This window comes from Amblyraja radiata, chromosome 5, assembly GCF_010909765.2.
Source record: "Amblyraja radiata isolate CabotCenter1 chromosome 5, sAmbRad1.1.pri, whole genome shotgun sequence".
Taxonomy (NCBI): Eukaryota; Metazoa; Chordata; class Chondrichthyes; order Rajiformes; family Rajidae; genus Amblyraja; species Amblyraja radiata.
In genome coordinates this window covers 63691220-63711288 of record NC_045960.1, presented here as the reverse complement: position 1 = coordinate 63711288, position 20069 = coordinate 63691220, and the positions used below count along the sequence as shown (strand labels likewise).

The 20069-nt window shown below is 47.8% G+C and overlaps 1 protein-coding gene across 3 annotated transcripts in view; it reads right to left on the bottom strand.

Annotated features, from left to right (window-relative positions):
• dnajc5g (DnaJ heat shock protein family (Hsp40) member C5 gamma) overlaps window positions 1-15710 on the bottom strand; it is a 40826-nt gene extending 25116 nt beyond the window's left edge. The window contains exons 1-2 of one of the 3 annotated variants that reach the window (XM_033021390.1): window positions 15586-15710; window positions 1535-1656 (exon numbers count right to left, since the gene is read on the bottom strand). In XM_033021390.1, the coding sequence (XP_032877281.1) occupies window positions 1535-1644 (110 nt within the window). In that variant the 5' untranslated portion in view covers window positions 1645-1656; window positions 15586-15710. The other 2 variants (XM_033021392.1, XM_033021391.1) reach the window with 2 other exon arrangements.
• Between the last annotated feature and the right edge of the window lie 4359 nt (window positions 15711-20069).

The following is a 20069-nucleotide window of genomic DNA, read 5'->3' as shown; positions in this document are numbered from 1 at the left end:
AGGAAGGGGAGGAGACAGCACAGGCTAGCCAAATTGGGGGAATTCAACGTTGATGCCATAAGGACGCAAGGACCCCAGACGGAATATGAGGTGCTGTTCCTCCAATTTCCGCTGTTGCTCACTCTGGCAATGGAGGAGACCCAGGACAGAGAGGTCGGATTGGGAATGGGAGGGGGAGTTGAAGTGCTGAGCCACCGGGAGGTCAGGTAGGTTATTGTGGACTGAGCGGAGGTGTTCGGCGAAACGGTCGCCCAACCTACGCTTGGTCTCACCGATGTAAATCAGCTGACATCTAGAGCAGCGGATGCAGTAGATGAGGTTGGAGGAGATACAGGTGAACCTTTGTCGCACCTGGAACGACTGCTTGGGACCTTGAATGGAGTCGAGGGGGGAGGTGAAGGGACAGGTGTTGCATTTCTTGCGGTTGCAACGGAAAGTGCCCGGGGAGGGGGTGGTGCGGGAGGGAAGGGAAGAATTGACGAGGGAGTTGCGGAGGGAGCGGTCTTTGCGGAAGGCAGACATGGGGGGAGATGGGAAGATGTGGCGAGTGGTGGGGTCACGTTGGAGGTGGCGGAAATGGCGGAGGATTATGTGTTGTATTTGCCGGCTGGTGGGGTGAAAGGTGAGGACCAGGGGGACTCTGCCCTTGTTGCGTGTGCGGGGATGGGGAGAGAGAGCAGTGTTACGGGGTATGGATGAGACCCTGGTGTGAGCCTCATCTATGGTGGCGGAGGGGAATCCCCGTTCCCCAAAGAACGAGGACATTTCCGATGCCCTGGTATGAAATGTCTCATCCTGGGAACAGATGCGGCGTATGAAGTGAGGGCAGTTGATGATCATTATGCAAAAATCAAATCAAAAAGGAAAAGGAACATAAATGGTGCAAATTGCAGGGTTGTGGAACATGCCAAACATGTCAGCCTGTGCTAATGGAGAGAGTAGAATGGAATCAACGAGCAGATGGATGATTTGCAGCGGAAATAAGCAGTTCTGATGCAGAAAGCAAGTTGCTTGAAATTGTAGAATAAGGTACGGTCCAGAGGCCACAGCATTCCTTGACAATGATATGCATTCCTTAAGCAAATGTTGGTAAGAATGGGAACTGAAATGGAGAAGCAATAGACAACAGGGATCACCGAGCCACCTGTGTAGTATGAATGTGGGGGCTCTGCAATGCAATCAGCATTTATTTTCACCAATGCAGAGGAGGCTACATCATGAGTATCGTATGCAGGAAGCAAGATTGGAAGAAGTGAACCTGCTTCATTTGGAAGGACTGTTTAGATCCCTGATAAGGGGGTGAGGTAGAGAACAAACTTTTCATATCCTGTAGTTTCAGGGGCAAAGTGCCACAAGGGATAGGTGGTTGTCTAACTGCATTTTTTGATCCACCATAAAGCATGCTCTATTTTTAAAGTTTGAATTATGATATTCTAATCTAATCCATTGGACTAATTTCACAACTATTGGAAAATTCTGAGAATTAATAGATCTCAAACAATAATGTACAATATAATTGAATTATATTTCGTACCTGTATGCTTTTTTGATCTCCTCTGGTGTAGCTCCTTTCTCCAATCCTAGTGCCTTATATAAACTTTCGCCCGTTCGGGACATCGTTCGCTGAAGTCGTGGTGTTGCCATGTTAGCAGGTACCTTTAAGAAATAAGTAGATTTCTGCTCAACATGAAGTTAGCTGTTTCGTTTCCAACCTGCACATTTCCACCTCCCACTCCACCGGCAGCCCCACCCATGACTCTTCATACTGCTCAGGTCAAGGTAATGCTGGACAGACTGAAGCCAGGGAAAGCAGTGGGGCCTGATGACACCAGCCCAAGGCTACTGAAGACTTGCTCTTCAGAGCTGTGTGGTATTCTAACACACCTGTTCAACCTGAGCTTGCGTCTACAGAGGGTTCCAAGGCTGTGGAAAACATCTTGCCTGGTACCTGTCCCAAAGAAGACCCATCCCACTCTCCACAATGACTACAGACCAGTAGCGCTCACTTCACATATAATGAAGACATTTGAGAGACTTGTCCTTTCCTACATCAGGACTAGTGTGTCAAATCAAATGGATCCTTTACAGTTTGCATATCAGCCTAACATCAGTGTCGATGATGCCCTCATTTACATGCTGCAGAGGGTGTACACACATTTGGACACTACTGATGCATCTGTAAGGATTACATTTTTTGACCTCAAGCGCCTTCAACACAATTCAGCCCCGACTGCTAGGGGAGAAGATGGAGAAGATGAAAGTGGATCCATCACTGGTACTGTGGTGTTTGGATTACCTTTCCCTCAGACCACAGTACGTGCGCCTACAGAACAGTGTCTCGGGCACCATCTTGAGCAGCACAGGGGCTCCACAAGGAACTGTGCTGGCTCCGTTCCTGTTTACCATCTACACAGCGGATCTCCAATATAACACCAACAGCTGCTTTTTGCAGAAGTTTTCGGATGACACAGCTGTTGTCGGCCTCATTAAAGGGGGCAATGAGGAGGAGTATAGAGACATAATAAGTAACTTTGTGGAGTGGAGTGCACACAATAACCTCCATCTTAACACCAAAAAAAACAAGGAGATAGTTGTGGACTTCAGGAGGGGGAGGAGGAGGACTCAAGCAACACCAATCACCATTAAGGGCACTGAGGTGGAGGTGGTCGCTAACCACAGGTACCTTGGGGTGCAGCTTGACAGTGAGCTGAACTGGAAGTGTCATATGGAGGCGGTGTACAGGAAGGGACAAAGCCGACTGTATTTTTTAAGGAGGCTGAGGTCATTTAACATCTGCCAACCCCTACTGTGCAGTGTCTACCATTCAGTGGTGGCCAGTGCTCTGTTTTTTGCTGTGGCCTGTTGGGGAGATGGCGCCCGCATAGCGGACAAAAACAGACTGGACAAGCTAATCAGGAAGGCCGGCTCAGTGGTCGGGGCTGAGCAACGAACGGTCCAGCAGGTGGCAGAGGCCAGAACTCTGAACAAACTGGGTTCAATAATGACCAACCCCACTCACCCACTCCATGCCCTGAAGGTGATCAAGAGCAGCATCTTCAGTCAGAGGCTGATTGCACCAATGTGCAAAACTGAGAGACATAGGAAGTCCTGTTTACCAGCTGCTATAAGGTTATATAATGCGCATAAATAACTGCACTTTTTTAAAATTAATTGTATTTTAACTTGTATTTTAACTTGTATTTTAACTTGTTAAGTATGGAAGCCATTTGAGGAAATGTGTGGTGTTATGTCTGTCTTGAAACTGTCGTGGCACTGTAATTTCCTGTAAAGGATTATTAAAGGTATAATCAATCAATCAATCAATTCTGAAGAAAATGCACATTGCTTGTTTTCTAGAATCAGAATTGGTCCAACTAAACAAAAATGACTATGAACCAAAAACTGAACAGTAACTACTCACTGATACACTAAAAAGACTATTACATTAAAAAAAAAAAAAATGGCAGTTCAGTGCGAAATTCTGGCCCGTTTTAGATGTTAGAACCATTATTATCTTCAAGGCGGCGTGAAGTGATTTCATAGGGTGGCCACGGTGGCGCAGCAGTAGAGTTGCTGCCTTACAGCGCCCGAGACCCGGGTTCGATCCAGACTACGGGTGCTGTCTATACAGAGTTTGTACGTTCTACCCGTGACCGCGTGGGTTTTTTCCAAGATCTTCGGTTTCCTCCCACACTCCAAAGACGTCCAGGTTTGTAGGTTCAGCATGAAGAAGGGTTTCAGCCCGAAACGTTACCCATTTCCTTTGCTTCATAGATGCTGCTGCACCCGCTGAGTTTCTCCAGCACTTTTAAGGGCCTGTCACACTTTCACGACCTAATTCACAACCATTTTCACTCGTGGACATTTTTCATCAGCCTAGAAAAACGGCCCGACCTACTTGATGCCACGAGTACCTACGACTAGCATCACGACCTACCTCCGACCTACCTGCGACCTCCTCCGACCATGCTGCGAGTATGAGTCAAGGGCAAGCTCGGCAGAGGTCGTGAATTAGGTTGTGAAAGTGGGACAGGCCCTTTAATTGACTTGGTGTACGTGTAAATTGTCCCAAGAGTGTGGGGATCACCGGTCGGTGCGGACTCAGTGGGCCGAAGGGCCTGTATCTCTAAACTAAACTTAAACTAAACATATCACATAAAATGGATTAAAATCTAGTTTTACAGGTACGGTTAACTGTTTACTATTTTATTCAATTTCTTATTCATCGAGGCAATTAGACTTGTCAAATGGATGAAACTTTGGAAACCCACACAAAGAGCTTGTTGGCCTCGAGATTCTTTACCCACCCGTCTGTATATTCATTAAATTCCCGCAAGACGATTTAACTACCAAATCTACACTGAATTCAATTACTTACTCCCACTATTTTTCTACATTGCAGGCTTAGGTATCATTCATCAAACATCCAATGTCAATTTCTTTAAAAAAAACAGGCAGCATGGATAGACAATGTTTCAGGTCGGGATTCATGTTCAGATTGTAGTGGGATGAGAAAGCTGGAAAAGAGGTGATGTTTTCCTTTTATGGCAGACAGTTGGACAAAAGGCCAAAGATGAAAAGGCAAAAGGTGTGAAATAAGGATAGAAGAGGTACAAAATATGGAGCCGGGGAGGGAATATAGGTGGAAGTAGACAGGATGAAGTGGGGTAGAGACAGAGGAGACAGGGAGAAATGGGTGACCATCCAGGTCGAGCAGAGGGAAGAGAAGGGGGGGGGGGGGGGGGGGGGGGTAGAGAAAAGAAAAGGAGTATTTTTAGATCAGCTGGATGCAACCCATTTCACCCTTTCCACTTCCCCTCACGCCCCGCCCCCTCCCCATCCCCTTCCACCTAGATTTATTCCTCTGGCTTCTCACTTTGACCCCCTCTTCTATTTTTATCACCTACTTTTTGTCTTTTCATGTCTATCCTTTATCTAACCATCTCCCAATCAACCCCCCACCCCCATTACTTGGATTACTCGTATTCACCCATTATTTCGCCGAACACCTCCGCTCAGTCCGCAATAACCTACCTGAACTCCCGGTGGCTCAGCACTTCAACTCCCCCTCCCATTCCCAATCCGACCTCTCTGTCCTGGGTCTCCTCCATTGCCAGAGTGAGCAACACCGGAAATTGGAGGAACAGCACCTCATATTCCGCCTGGGTTGCTTGCGTCCGGATGGCATGAACGTTGAATTCTCCCAGTTTTGCTAGCCCTTGCTGTCTCCTCCCCTTCCTTAACCCTCGAGCTGTCTCCTCCCATCCCCCCGCCCTCAGGCTCCTCCTCCTCCCTTTTTCCTTCCTTCTCCCCCCCACCCCCCATCAGTCTGAAGAAGGGTTTCGGCCCGAAACGTCGCCTATTTCCTTCGCTCCATAAATGCTGCTGCACCCGCTGAGTTTCTCCAGCATTTTTGTGTACCTTCACCCATTATTTGATGTCTTTGTCCCAGACCTACCTCTCTTCCAGCTTTCTCCCTCCCATTATGACAATCTGAAGAAGGGTCCAGACCTGAAACATCACCTATCAATGTTCTCCAGAGATGCTGCCTGACTCGCAAGTTACACCAGCACTGTGTATTTTTTGTTGTAAACCAGTATCTGCAGTTCCTTGTGTCCCCAATTTAAACTAATTCCATCTGCCTGCACATGGTTCATATCCCTCCATTTCCTCCAGTCCACCCATCTGTCCAAAGCCCTCTTAAACATTGCTATTGTATTTGCTGACACTACCTCCCCGGCAGTGTATTGCAGGCACCCACCTTCTCTATAAGAGAGTCAGAACCATGTCTGCGCTAACTATCATCTATTATACTATTTTCATTTCCAGCACTTGATGTTCTTGTGCCTTGCACCGAGGGTATTGGCCATGGCCCTCTACTAATTTACTTTGTACCTCTGCAACATATTCATGGCCCACTTCTATACCCAGTTTCAAAGACAAGAGACTTAAAGTACAGACGTGAACCTCTGGTGTGGGCAGAAAGACACTATTTGTTCAGATTTGCATTTGTTGGTGTATTTTTGAATTACAATAAAAGTCTTTGATTGATTGATACGAGTACAACCACTGGATAAAGTATCACATGATAATGTGGCCATTAATTTGTAAAGATCCCCAAATATCCCCACTGTAGGGAACACAAATAGGAAAAGTCTTAATAACTCCAACCATTTTTTGCAAACCTATATCTGAATAACAAACATTTGCTAAGCAGCCTGTGTAATAGAAATCAAGCTGGTCTTTAAAAACATCTTGCGTCCAATTATAGGTTATTTTCTCCAACAGTTATGATTTGAACTCCGGCAGTGCGGCTGAACAAAACATGGAGCCATTCTTTCCTCTGCCTTCAAAAACCAAGGAAGAATTATCTACTTCACCAGCAACACTACTCCTGGGGCGAAAAGCTCACCATTAGCTTCAGAAGCATCACATTAGAGTTAGTTGATCACTATCTAACCCCTTTACAGTATGTCTGCATTTTACAAACATACTCACATTTTCATTGCATTTTCATAGCTTTTTGTACACATAAATGCACAATTCTGCACAGATGCAACCTCTGACATAGTAACGTATTAATACTCATGAAATGTTTAGTAAGCCTCTTGTGCAATATGACCTGAATGCCATGGAAATCTATATTACTAAATCTCTGATCTTGACCGCTTTTGGCCGACTGTGCTGCGATTTCCCAGAGAACGCCGCCACCTACGGCCGTCATTTTTGGCCACCTCGCTCAGAGCCCCCCTCCGCCGTACGAGTGCGGAGGATTTTTTCCATCGATGAAAAATGAGAGATATTAATGTTTTTACAAAATTCCCCATTCTCTCTGCTGCCCCCGCTGGCGGCAGGGGGAGGGACTATAAAACCAGGAAGTGTCGTGCCTCATTCAGTCTCTGCCAGACCAGGAAGCGAGAGGATCACGGCTCTCTGAGCTGCGAATAACAATGAACGCACGTCTACTCCACGGTGAGTCCCCTCGATGCGGCTGTAAAGTGGCTGCAGCCCTTTTTTAAAAAGTTTGGGTTCACAAAATGAATTTTGGTTGTCGGGTGTCTGCAGCCCAATTGTTTGCCTCTCCTTTTTGACAAGTTTGTGTTCACAAGATGAATTTTGGTTGTCGGGTGTCTGCAGCCCAATTGTTTGCCTCGCCTTTTTGACAAGTTTGTGTTCACAAGATGAATTTTGGTTGTCGGGTGTCTGCAGCCCAATTGTTTGCCTCGCCTTTTTGACAAGTTTGTGTTCACAAGATGAATTTTGGTTGTCGGGTGTCTGCAGCCCAATTGTTTGCCTCGCCTTTTTGACAGGTTTGTGTTCACAAGATGAATTTTGGTTGTCAGGTGTCTGCAGCCCAATTGTTTGCCTCGCCTTTTTTAACAAGTTTGTGTTCACAAGATGAATTTTGGTTGTCGGGTGTCTGCGGCCCAATTGTTTGCCTCGCCTTTTTTTAACAAGTTTGTGTTCACAAGATGAATTTTGGTTGTCGGGTGTCTGCAGCCCAATTGTTTGCCTCGCCTTTTTGACAGGTTTGTGTTCACAAAATGAATTCTGGTTGTCGGGTAGCTGCAGCCCAATTGTTTGCCTTGGCTTGGCTTTTAAAATCGTTGCAACAGTTGGATGCCTGCCCAAGCATCCATACGGCCCACAATGTCTATACTAGCCCAATGGAAACCAGTACCTTCAGCCCACAACACCCATACTAGCCCCCCCCCCCCACCACCCACCACCACCGGCGAGCAGTATTGGAATTGGTGGAGGTGGAATATTGCGTTGGTGACCTGCCCTCCCGTGTGATGCTGGGACCCAACGGGTCCCACTTAGTCTAGTTAAGTACTAACGTCAAACAGGAATTTACTACAGCCTGTCCCGAGCTATGCATTAGTAATCATTTAATGAGTTTTAATAATACATTCAGCCCATTCAATAATTAGAGTCACTATCCAAATCAACTTTCTTTAGAATAATTTTCATGTAGGATTTGGCAATTGGGGGGGAAGTCATTCAAAGGAAAAGAGTACAAGAGATGTATTATTCCAAGTGATAGTTCGTAAAAAGTAAAAAGGCAATGTTTAGATAATGGAAAGGATGTTCTGTTTGATCATGTCCTAGGTTGCAATATGTTGAAAGAGAGAAAATGCATCACAATTATTATCAGAGACGATAATTTAAGACAAACGATTTTGTATGATTGGTCCAATATCTTGAAAGAGTTGAATACCTGCAAGAAAATTCAAAAAGACAAATGTGTAAACAAATGAGCAGCTATATTATTTAGTCTAGAAAACAAAGCAATGCCAAAATTGGGTCAGGGATGAGATGATGACCCAAAAAATGCATTACCTTTGATTCATCCTCCAAAATTGCAGTGCTCTTCCAGTAAATGTCTGCTCTCTGCATCTCAAATCAGGTTTAAAAAAAACTTGTTGGATTATAATGTTCAACAATTGTTGAATTGTACCAACACAGAGGACTGCAGTGTATAATTGTGCATAGAAACATCTTAAACAGCCACATATAAACATATCAACCTTGCATGACATGTTCAAAAGGGAACTGCAGATGCTGGAATATCGAAGGTACACAAAATTGCTGGAGGAACTCAGCGGGTGCAGCAGCATCTATGGAGCGAAGGAAATAGGCGACGTTTCGGGCCGAAACCCTTCTTCAGACTCTGAAGAAGGGTTTCGGCCCGAAACGTCGCCTATTTCCTTCGCTCCATAGATGCTGCTGCACCCGCTGAGTTCCTCCAGCAATTTTGTGAACCTTGCATGACAATTGATTGTAATTTGCTGAAAAGGTTTCTATTCAATAGATAAGCAAAATATTTAACTTAGACTTCATTGCAATTTATTTTAGCGTACATTATCTGTGTTTTTCTAAACTCCGCAGATTGTGTACATTTTCCAGCTGATATAAGTTGCTTTTAGCTTCTGGTTGATTTCTTCGGAGCAACCATACAAGGAACTGCAAACGTCAGCAATTCAGATGATTCATCTGATCATGCTACAAAAGACTTGAGCTGCAGAGTTTATACCATATCACTATATCCAGGCTAAAATTATTCTCCTTCAAAAATCAGCAATTTCATATTCCACGATTACCACGTTGACTCTTGAACCACTTCAACCGAGATTTAAATTATTTATCTAATTACCCATGTTTACCACTGAAATATACAAAACCAATAAGCGCACTAATTTACAATCTTGTGTGAGCATTAACTTTTCAAACACTACTTGCACGCCAATTTGTAAATTTTCGTTAAATTTTCAAAATACCAACTAAATTCTTCAATTTGTTCCTCTGTCCATTATTACACTCATCTTTGGAGCATGCATTGTCAAGTGAAGTTTATGGTCCTATGCGCAAATACAGTACGGTACAGATAATCTTGCTTACCACAGCATCACAGGCGTATAGACTCAGATAACACACAAAATGGAAATTATACATAAATTACACAGCTTCTACAATACAGTGAAACGAAAAAGACTGCAAACAATTAAGACACAAAAATGCACGATAGGAAAACAGGTGGTTTCTGGTGTTATATTGCTGAGCTTAGGCTGTGCAGGTTGGTTCAAAATCTAATAGCTGGAGGACAGTAACTGTTCCCGAAAATGGTGGTGCAGAACTTCTGTACTCCTGCCCGATTGTAGCAGTGAGAAGAGGGCATGAGTTGAAGTCCTTGATGATAGATGTTGCCCTCCTGTAGATATTTCAATGGGAGGGAGCATGATGGACAGGGCAGACACCACCACTCTTTGCAGCCTCTTGCATTGTTATGCGTTGGAATTACCACACTAGGAAATGATATTCGACCAGTCAGAATATGTTCTATAATGCCTCTATAGAAGTTTGTTAATAGTTGGTGACATGCCAACTGTCTTTAAACTTCGAAGCAGAGGTGCTGCAATGCCTTGTTCGTGGTTAAATCAGTGGATGGGCCCAGTATAGATCACATGAGATGTTGACCCCCCAAGAATTTGAAGTTGGGAACTGTGTCCACCGTGGATCAATTAATGAAATCTGGCACATGGTGGTGCGATCTGCAAGTTTATAGATGGCATTGGGGCTGTGTTTAGCCACATAGTCATGGGTGTAAAGAATAAAGATAACCAAATTGGTGTTACCAATCTGCACTGATTGAAGTCTACTGATGAGGAATTTAAGGAATTGGAGAGAACAGGTGAATTGTAAATACTTTCAACGACCACTAATAATGCTAGTAATTGTGGAAAGTTGTTATTCTTTTCAACTTTTTAGTTACCTCTAAAGATTTTAGAGGCAAGAATGGCACCAACTATTGTATCACATTCTGGACATGTTGTAGAACATGCTTTGTTCTTCTACAAACACAAGGACATCTGCAAGGACCCTTGCACTTCAAAATACCGGAGAGGCATCGCCAACTGTCTACACAAATCTTCAAATCCTCCAGTCAGCAACCTTGTGGACATGCCTGACACAAGACAGCTCAGAAAGACACTATATTTCAAACTCTCATATTATCAAGCACACGAGGACTCATGAATGTTCTCAAAAACTCCTTTTTGTGCAGAACCGGGCGGACTGGTGCGCACGTAACAACTTGTCACTAAACACCTCCAAGACCAAGGAGCTGATTATTGACTTCAGGAGGTCCCATAATGGAGAATACGCCCCAATCTCCATTTACGGGGAAAGTGTGGAGTGTCCAGCTTTAAGTTTCTGGGCACTCACATTTCAGAGGACCTCACATGGTCAAGAAGGCACAGCAACGACTGTTCTTCCTGAGGACATTAAAGAAAAGACTGGTCTGCCCCAACAGCTGCTGACAACCTTCTACCGCTACACCACAGAGAGCATATTAACGTATGGCATCTCTGTGTGGTGTCTCAGCTGCACGGAGGCGGAGAGGCGAGCTCTTCAGCGCGTCGTCCACAGAGCGTAGAGGATTATTGGGACACAGCTACCAGCCTTGGAAGGCATCTACCACACACGGTGCCTCAGGAAGGCCGTCAGCATCCATAAAGACTCCTCACACCCTTGTAACGGACTGTTCGAACTACTTCCCTCCGGCAGACGTTACAAGGCCTTCTACGCCCGAACCTCCAGACTCAGAAACAGCTTTATTCCCAGAGCTATAGCGGCTCTGAACCGGCCCTGCTGAGTGCCCCCCCATCCCCCCTGAACTGTCTCCCTCGAATGGTCACATCGCACAGTTTATTTATTTATTTATTTATTTTTACATCGGTTGGAAGCTGCATACTAAATCTCGTTGCACTGATGTGCAATGAGAATAAAAGATATTATTATTATTGTTATTCTATTTTTTTTTTTAATGCATTGTTCCCACTATGGGAAACTGCTGGCCACAACCACTCATAATAGGGATGATGCATCCATTGAGAAAACTAACATCAGGAGCACACGTGGGTCCAGAGGGAATGGCAGAGGGAGTGCCAACACACAAAGCTCCCACCCCATCAGGTACCTCCTGCGCCATCAGTGGCAGTTTGCAGGTCCCACATTGACCCCTTCATTCACCTCAGAAGCAGAATGAAAATAAGTAATCCGTGATCCCAAGGAACCACCTACAAAGGCATTAAGCACATTTCACCAGTCTGCTTATGTCTTCTTACAATCTGTTACCACAAATCTTTGAATTCATTACATTCAAGTTTATGAAACAAATTACAGATTTTATATATACGCAAATTAAGTGTTCAGCGTAACTGTCTCTTAACTCTTCGCAGTAAATTGATTACATACCACATTTCCCACATCAAAATCAACTCTGATCCGAATAAGGTTATGATCTCTAGTTACCCCAGAAATTTTTCATAATATCCAGGCTCTTAATAAGTAGCATATTTTGGTGTTCAAGGAATAGTTAGACCAATACCCATTAGAGATGGCATGTCAATATTTTAAAGAGGAAGGATAATTTCCCCCACTGTGACAACACATATTTATCTCAACCTGTATTACCGAAGCAGCTTAACCAGCCATCACATTGTTTTTTTACAGGATTTTGCCATGTCCCACAGCCACCACATTACCTCCATTATAACACTGACAATGCTTATTTTGCTGTAAAGAGCATTTGGATGCTCAGGTCATGAAAGGTGCACATATCACCGTCATTTTTGTAACACTAACTACCCTAAAGAGCCATATAATCAAGCTACCAAATTCAAACCGACAAGCTGTACTCAACTGCCTTTCTTCGATTTATTCCTTCCTCTGCCTCCCAATGAACTAACAGTTTATTGTGAGGCCATAGTTAATTCATTTTGTTTACGTTAGCTAAATTGGAAAAAAGATTAGTAACGATTAACTGGATGATCTAAACAGCAGCTGTACAGTTGCATTAGACCAGCTTTACTCTAACACACAATTAAACAGGTGCACCCAATATTACACCTAGCTTGCATTTTGAAGCAATTTGGGCTGTCACAAACTCAACCGAAATTACTCCAAATAGAAACAGAGAAATATAGAAAATAGGTGCAAGAGTAGGCCATTTAGCCTTTTGGCCATTCAACATGATCATCCAAAATCAATTCCTGCATTTATTCCCTATCCCTTGGTTTCGTTAGCCTTAAGAACTAAATCGAACTCTCTTGAAAACATCCAATGAATTGGCCTCCACTGCCTTCTGTGGCAGAGAATTCCACAGATTCACAACTGTGGGTGGAAAGGTTTTTCCTCATCTCAGTCCTAAATGGCCTAACCGTTGTTCTTAAACTGTGACCCCTGGTCCTGGACCCCCCTCCCCCTAACATTGGGAACATTTTTCCTGCATCTAGCCTGTCCAATCCCTTGGGAATTTAATAAGTTTCTATAAGATCCCCTCTCATCCTAAATTCCAGTGAATACTAGCCCAGTCCACCCATTCTTTCATCATATGTACGCTACACTCACTCAATAACAAGAATGTCCTTCCTCAAATTAAGAGACCAAAACTGCACACAAAACCCCAGGTGTGGTACAACTGCAGTAGGACCTCCTTGCTCCTATACTCAGATCCTTTCGCTATGAAGGCCAACATGCTATTTGCTTTCTTCACTGCCTGCTTTACCTGCATGCTTACTTTCAGTGACTGATGTACAAAGACAACCAGGTTTCATTGCACCTCCCCTTTTACTAATCTGACACCATTTAAATAATAATCTGCCTTCCTGTTCTTACCACCAAAGTGGATAACCTCATACTTATCCATATAATACTGAATCTGCCATGCATCTGCCCACTCACCCAACCGATCCAAGTCACCCTGCAGCCTCATAGCATCCTCGATGCAGCTCAGTCACCCAGCTTTGTGTCATCCGCAAAACAGGAGATGTTACATTTAATTCCTTCGTCTAAATCGTTAATATATATTGTAAATAACTGGGGTCCTAGCACTGAGCCTTGCGGCACCGCACTAGACACTGTCTGCCATTCAGAAAAGGACCTGTTAATTCCCACTCTTTGCTTCCTGTCTGCCAACCATTTCTCTATCCATGTCAATACCCTACCCCCAATACCTTGCGGTCTAATTTTGCACACTAATCTCTTGTGTGTGAGCTTGTCAAAGGCTTTTTGAAAGTCCAGATTCACTACATCCACTGACGCTCCCTTATCCATTCTACTTGTTACATCCTCAAAAAAATCCAGAAGATTAGTCAAGCATGATTTCCCCTTCATAAATCCATCCTGATTGACCGATCCTGTCACTGCTTTCCAAATGCGCTGCTATTACATCTTTAATAATTGACTCGAGCATCTACCCCACTACCGATGGAAGGCTAACTGGTCTATAATTTACAGACACAGAAACACTCATGACACCCTAATTGATAATCTTTCATCAGAACTGAATTGGTTAGAAAGACAAGTGGAAGGGGTGAAGAGAAGGCTTAATTTTATTATTGTTATGTGGACTGAGGGACAGTTAAAAGCTTTTTTTTTGCATGCTATCTAAACAGATCAGTAATACCACACAAACACAATCAAGTCAAACTCAAGTACAATAGAGTAAAGTGAAAGATACACAGAGCAAATAGTTCTTAGCAATGCAGCACATCAGTTTCATTGACAAATTCGGAAACCTGGCTTCTGGAAGGCAAGTTCAGAAGCCTGATAACATAATTGTATAGATGAGATGAAAGAGGGGGGTTAGAGGGAATGCAGAAAAGCTCGACAAAAATTATGGGACAAAACATTGCAATTCAGCAGATAAGAAATAATGTTGGAAAAAAAGACAGTAGGTATGAAGGGAGGAAAATAGTTAGACCTTGATGACCTAATACTAATCAGAATTGGCCGATTGTGATACATACTGCATTGGTTGGTTAACTAAAGTCATTGTATTCACTGTTAAATCATGTGGGCTACTTGAAAAGCAAGACATTCTTCTTCAAGCTTATATTGGGACTTCCTTGGAAATGTGTGGAAGGCCCAAAAAAGTCAGAGAGGGAGTGGAGTGGAGAACTAATTTAACATGGTTGGCAAGATTCATCCTTGCAAGCTGAATGGGAATATTCCACAATGGTCACCCATTTAGTTCTGCCAGTGTAGAGAAGATCACCTCTGGAGCAAGTCAAGTCAAGTTTATTCGTCACATACACATACGAGATGTGCAGTGAAATGAAAAGTGGCAATGCTCGTGGACTTTGTGCAAAAAGACAGACAAACAAACAAACAACCAAACAAACTATAAACAGAATGCACCAATGCAAGGTAAGTGCTGCTTCACATGAAAGAAATGTTTGAGTCCCTGGATGGTGAAAAATGAGGAAGTGAAACTGCAGTGTTTCATTTCCTGTTCTTGTATGGGGAGGTGACATGAGGAGGGTAGATGGGAGGAATGGAAGAGCAAATCAAAGCATTATTGAGAAGGCTCACTTTAGAATAGCTGGACCAGGATGGTGGGGGAAATGTGTTCTAATAGCAGAATCACATTTAAAGGTGGAAGAAATGACCATACTTTTAATGTGGAGAGGGAACATGAAAGAAAAAATCCAATTCTATTCTTCATCTGGGTGGAAGGCGCAAATGTAACATGCAAAAAATGGAATGAATACAGATGAAACCCTATCAACCGTAATTGAAAAAAGAGGAAGAGATTTCAAAAGACTTGCCGTGGAAAATATCACCAAAAACTAATAGTACAGAAGCAGAGAAATTCAGGAGATGCAAACAGAGAACATAAGCTAAATGAACGTTTCAAGATTCTAGTAGATGATGGCAATTAACACCAAAGATCCTTGATTAACACTGACAGCGAATGGTGTTTAAAGCCAGCACCACTCACCCCTTCTCCCGGGAAGGCGCTTTCCCAACTCCCCAATCACTTCTCACCCAAAGATGTGCTACAACACCTCTCCTCGGTCTTGCCCAGAAAGTTTCCCTTTCTCACAGCCAACCACTTGATTTCACATCCTGACTGGCGCCGACACTGAGCGAGGGGCCGCAGACTGAACGCCTGCTCTGCCGAGGGCCACAAGGAAGCCTCCTGTGCGCTTTCAACTTGACGGCCTCCCCGCTTTGGGACCGTTTTCCGGTCGCAGTTCAATGTCCATTCCGGTCGCTGGCTCCGAACACACTTCTTACCAGTGTATGAGCACGGGAAAGTTGTCCGGGCTGGCGGCGACAGGCAGCACCACTCGGCCCCTCACGTACGGATCGGCCCCTCCGCCTCTACTCACGGCACCGCGGACAGCGCGCAGGCGCGGGCCGGCAGGAAGTGACGCAGTGGTCAGGTGGTCCGGCACGCCCCGTTCACCCTGGCAACGGCCGCCGCCGCCCTGCACTGGCGACCAAACATCGTAGCTCTTGCTCCCTCTTGCCAGCGACGTCGAGAAACAACCAGCGAAAGAAAGGACAACACCAGGGCTGCCAACATTGGGTGAGAGTTGGGAGTGAGAAATTAGCGAGAGACCAAGCCCGAGGGAGCATCGCGACCGGAGGGGGCAACCGAGTGGGGAGAGTGTGGAAGAAGGGTAGGAACTTTTTGAAATTTGATGTATTAAAATTATGTTTTAGTGCAACGTAGAAGTATGATTTCAATGTTTTTTGTATGAAGTATTTTTAAGAGGTAACTTTTTAAGGGGTAACTTTATCCACACAAAGGGTGATGGGTGTATGGGACAAGTTGCCAGAGGAGGTAGTTGAGCCAGGGACCATCCCAACATTTAAGAAAAAGTTAGACTGATACATGGATAGGACAGGTTTGGAGGTATGGACCAAAAGCAGGTAGCGTAGCTGGGACATGTTGGCGGGTGTGGGCAAGTTCCATAAGTTTTTTTGGCCTTCCATCACAGCAATGTGATGGATGTTTATGTAAATTATGTTGTGTCTTGGGTCTATTTGTTTGTAATGTATGGCTGCAGAAACGACATTTCGTTTGGACCTCAAGGGGTCCAAATGACAATAAATTGAATTGTATTGTATAATTGTATTGTAAGTTGCGCGGAAGGGCCTGTTTTCACACTGTATCATTCTATGACTACATTATACCTCCACCATGCATGAATGCTTCAAAATCACGTGATCCAGTTTTATTGCCATATACTCAAGCATAGAAACATAGAAAATAGGTGCAGGAATAGGCCATTCGGCCCTTCGAGCCAGCACTGCCATTCAATATGATCATGGCTATCCATCTAAAATCAGTACCTCTTTCCTGTTTTTTCCCCATATCCCTTGATGTCGTTAGCCCCAAGAACTAAATATAACTCTCTCTTGAAAACATCCAGTGAATGGGCCTGCACTGCCTTCTGTGGCAGAGAATTCCACAGATTCACAACTCTCTACGTGAAGAATGTTTGTCCTCATCTCAGTCCTAACTGCCCCCCCCCCTTTATTCTTAAACTGTGACCCATGGTTCTGAACGCCCCCAACATCGGGAAAATTTTTCCTGCAGTTACAGTAAGTGAAAATTTAGCAGGCAAGCAGGATGCTTTCTCCAACCACCTCCATTTGAAGTCCACTACCTTCCACCGTTTCTACCCAGTGCTTGGTACTTACTTCCAGCAGCCACTGGTTGTCCTCGAGAAGTACCGAGAAAGTCTCTCTCCACCTGATCCCCCTGGGCAAATTCGACACAGAGACCTCTCTCTCTCCCCCCCCCCCCCCCTCTCTCTCTCCCCCCCCCCCCCTCTCTCTCTCCCCCCCCCTCTCTCTCTCTCTCTCTCTCCCCCTCTATCTCTCCCTCGCTCTCTCTCCTCTCTCCCTCTCCTCTCTCTCTCTCTCTCTCTCCGCTCACCCCCTCTCTCTCCCCTGTCGCCCCCTCTCACTCTCTCCCCTTCCCTCTCTTTCTCTCCCTCTCTCTCTCTCCCTCTCTCTCTCTCCCCCCCCCCCTCTCCCCCCCGCTCCCTCCCCCCCCCCTCCTCTCTCCCCCCCTCTCTCTCCCCCCCTCTCTCTCCCCCCCCTCTCTCTCCCCCACCTCTCTCTACCCCCCTCTCTCACTCCACCCCTCTCTCTCTCTCCTCCCCTCTCTCTCTCCCCCTCCTCCTCCCCCCCCTCTCTCTCTCCCTCCCCCTCTCTCACCCCCCCCTCTCTCCCCCCCCCTCTCTCCCCCCCCTCTCTCGCCCCCCCCCTCTCTCCCTCCCCTCTCTCCCCCCCCCCCCTCTCCCCCCCCCCTCTCCCCCCCCCCTCTCCTCCCCCCCCCTCTCCCCCCCCCTCCCTCTCCCCCCCCCCCCTGCCCCCCCCCCCCCCCCCCCTCTCCCCCCCCCCCTCTCCCCCCCCCCCTTCCCTCCCCCCCCCTCTCCCCCCCCCCCTCTCCCCCCCCCCCCCGTCCCCTCCTCCCCCCCCCCTCCTCCCCCCCCCCTCTCCCCCCCTCCCCCCCCCCCCCCCCACTCTCCCCCCCCCCCCCCTCTCCCCCCCCCCCTCTCCCCCCCCCCCCCTCTCCCCCCCCCTCTCGCCCCCGCCCCCTCTCGACCTCTCTCCCCCCCCCCCGTCTCCCCCGCCCCCCCCCTCTCTCCCCCCCCCCCCCCCTCTCCCCCCCCCCCCTCTCCCCCCCCCCGCCCTCTCCTCCCCCCCCCCTCCTCCGCTCGCCCCTCCCCCCCCCCCCCTCTCCCCCCCCCCCTCTCTCCCCCCCCCCGCCCCTCCCCCCTCCCCCCCCCCCTCTCTCCGCCCCCCCCCCCTCCCCCCCCCCACCCCCCCTCTCGCTCCCCCCCCCCCCTTCACCCCCCCCCCCTTCGTCCCCCTCTCCCCCCCCCCTCTCTCCGCCCCCTCCCCTCTCCCTCCCCTCCCTCCCCCCCCTCCTCCCCCCCCCCCTCTCGGTTAGGCTCTCACTCCCCGCCGCCCCCCTCTCCCCCCCCCCCTCTCCTCCCCCCCCTCTCCCCCCCCCCTCCCCTCTCCCAGCCCCCCCTCCTCTCCCCCCCCCCGTCCCTCCCCCCCCCCCTCCTCCCCCCGCCCCCTCTCTCCCCCCCCTCTCCCCTCCCCCCCCCCCTCTTCCACCCCCCTCCTGCCTTCCCCCCCCCCTCTCCCCCCCCCCTCTCCTCCCCCCCCCCCTCTTCCCCCCCTCTCCCTCCCCCCCCCCCTCTCCCCCCCCCCCTCCGTCCTCCACGCTTCTCCCCCTCGCCCCTCTCTCCCTCTCCCCCCCCCTCGTCCTCCCCCCCCCCTTCCCTCCCCCCCCCCTCGTCTCCCCCCCCTCTCTCCCCCCCCTCTCCTCCCCCCCTCTCCCGACCCTCTCCTCTCCCCTCTCTTTCCCCTCACTCCTCTCCTCCCCCTCTCTCTCTCCCCAGTCTCTTTCTATCTCTCTCCTCTCCCCCTCTCTCTTTTCTCCCCCCCGCTCTCTTCCCTCTCTCTCCCCCCTCGTCTTTCCCCCCCCCCTCTCTGTCTCCCTCCCTCTCTCTCTCCCGCTCCCCCCTCTTCTCTCCTCCCCCCACCCTCTCCCCTTTCTCTTCCCCTCTCTCTCTGTCTCTGTCTCTCCTCTCCACCTCTCTCTTCCTTCCCCCCCTCTCCCCTCCTCTCGTCCCCCATTTCTCCCTCCTCCCTCCCTCTTCCCTTGCCCTCTGTCATCCCCCTCTCTTCCCCCCCCCCCCCCTCTCCTTTTCTCCACTTCCTATCTCTTTTTCTTGTGCCCCCCTATCTCTCTCTTTCCCCCGCTCCCCCTCTTCCCCCTCTCTCTTTTACCACCCCTCTCTCTTCCCCTTCTCTCCTACCCTCTCCTCCCTCTCCACCCTCTCTCTCTCTTCCCTCTTTCTTCCCTCTCTCACTCCCCCCCTCTCCCACTCACTCTCTCTCCCACCCCCCCCTCTCCTCTTCTCTCTCTCCATTCACTCCCCCTCTGTGTCTCCCCTCTCTCTCTCTCCCCCCACTGTCTCCTTCCCCCCTCTCTCTCTCTCTCCACCTCCCTTTGAGAGTCTGTCCCTTCGGCACAGAGACTCTCACGGCAGCGGCAGCGGCGCAACGCTTCCGACGGCTCCGACGCCCGGGACACTCGCACTGTCCGGAGCGCTCCATGGCCAGAGCTGCAGCGAGCGACAAGCCGGCCGTGGCAAACACTCGTCCGTCCCGGCTCCCCGCATCTGTTCCGGCCGCTGGTTCTGCTCCCATCCCTCCTGCAGACCCTGCTCGCCAACACTCGCGGACCATGCAGTTTATCCGAGTTTTCACAAAATGATCACAAAATTTCTCACCACTGAGCGTGAGAAATTTCTGATGAGCGTGAGGGCGTGAGAGTTTGCTTGAGGGCGTGAGTCTCACGCTCAAAGCGTGAGAGTTGGCAGCCCTGCAACACCGAAGTAGGGCAGTGTGAGTGTGAAACTTGAATGGACGGGAAAGAACATGCAAACACTCACCGGATTGAAGTCGTAGCTGGATGACTACACCCCAGCGGTATGAACATTGTCTTCTCTAACATCAAGTAATCCTTGCTTTCCCTCTCTCTCCATCCCTCCCCAGTTTTCCGACCAGTCTGACTGTCCTCCTGATTACATTTTTATCTCTGTTTGCTTTGTTGTTAGCTTCTTCTAGCTAACAATGGACTATTCTATATTTGCCTTGATCTTGTGTAGGAAGGAACTGCAGATGCTGGTTTAAATCAAAGTTAGGCACAAAAATTCTGGAGTAACTCAGTGGGCCAGGCA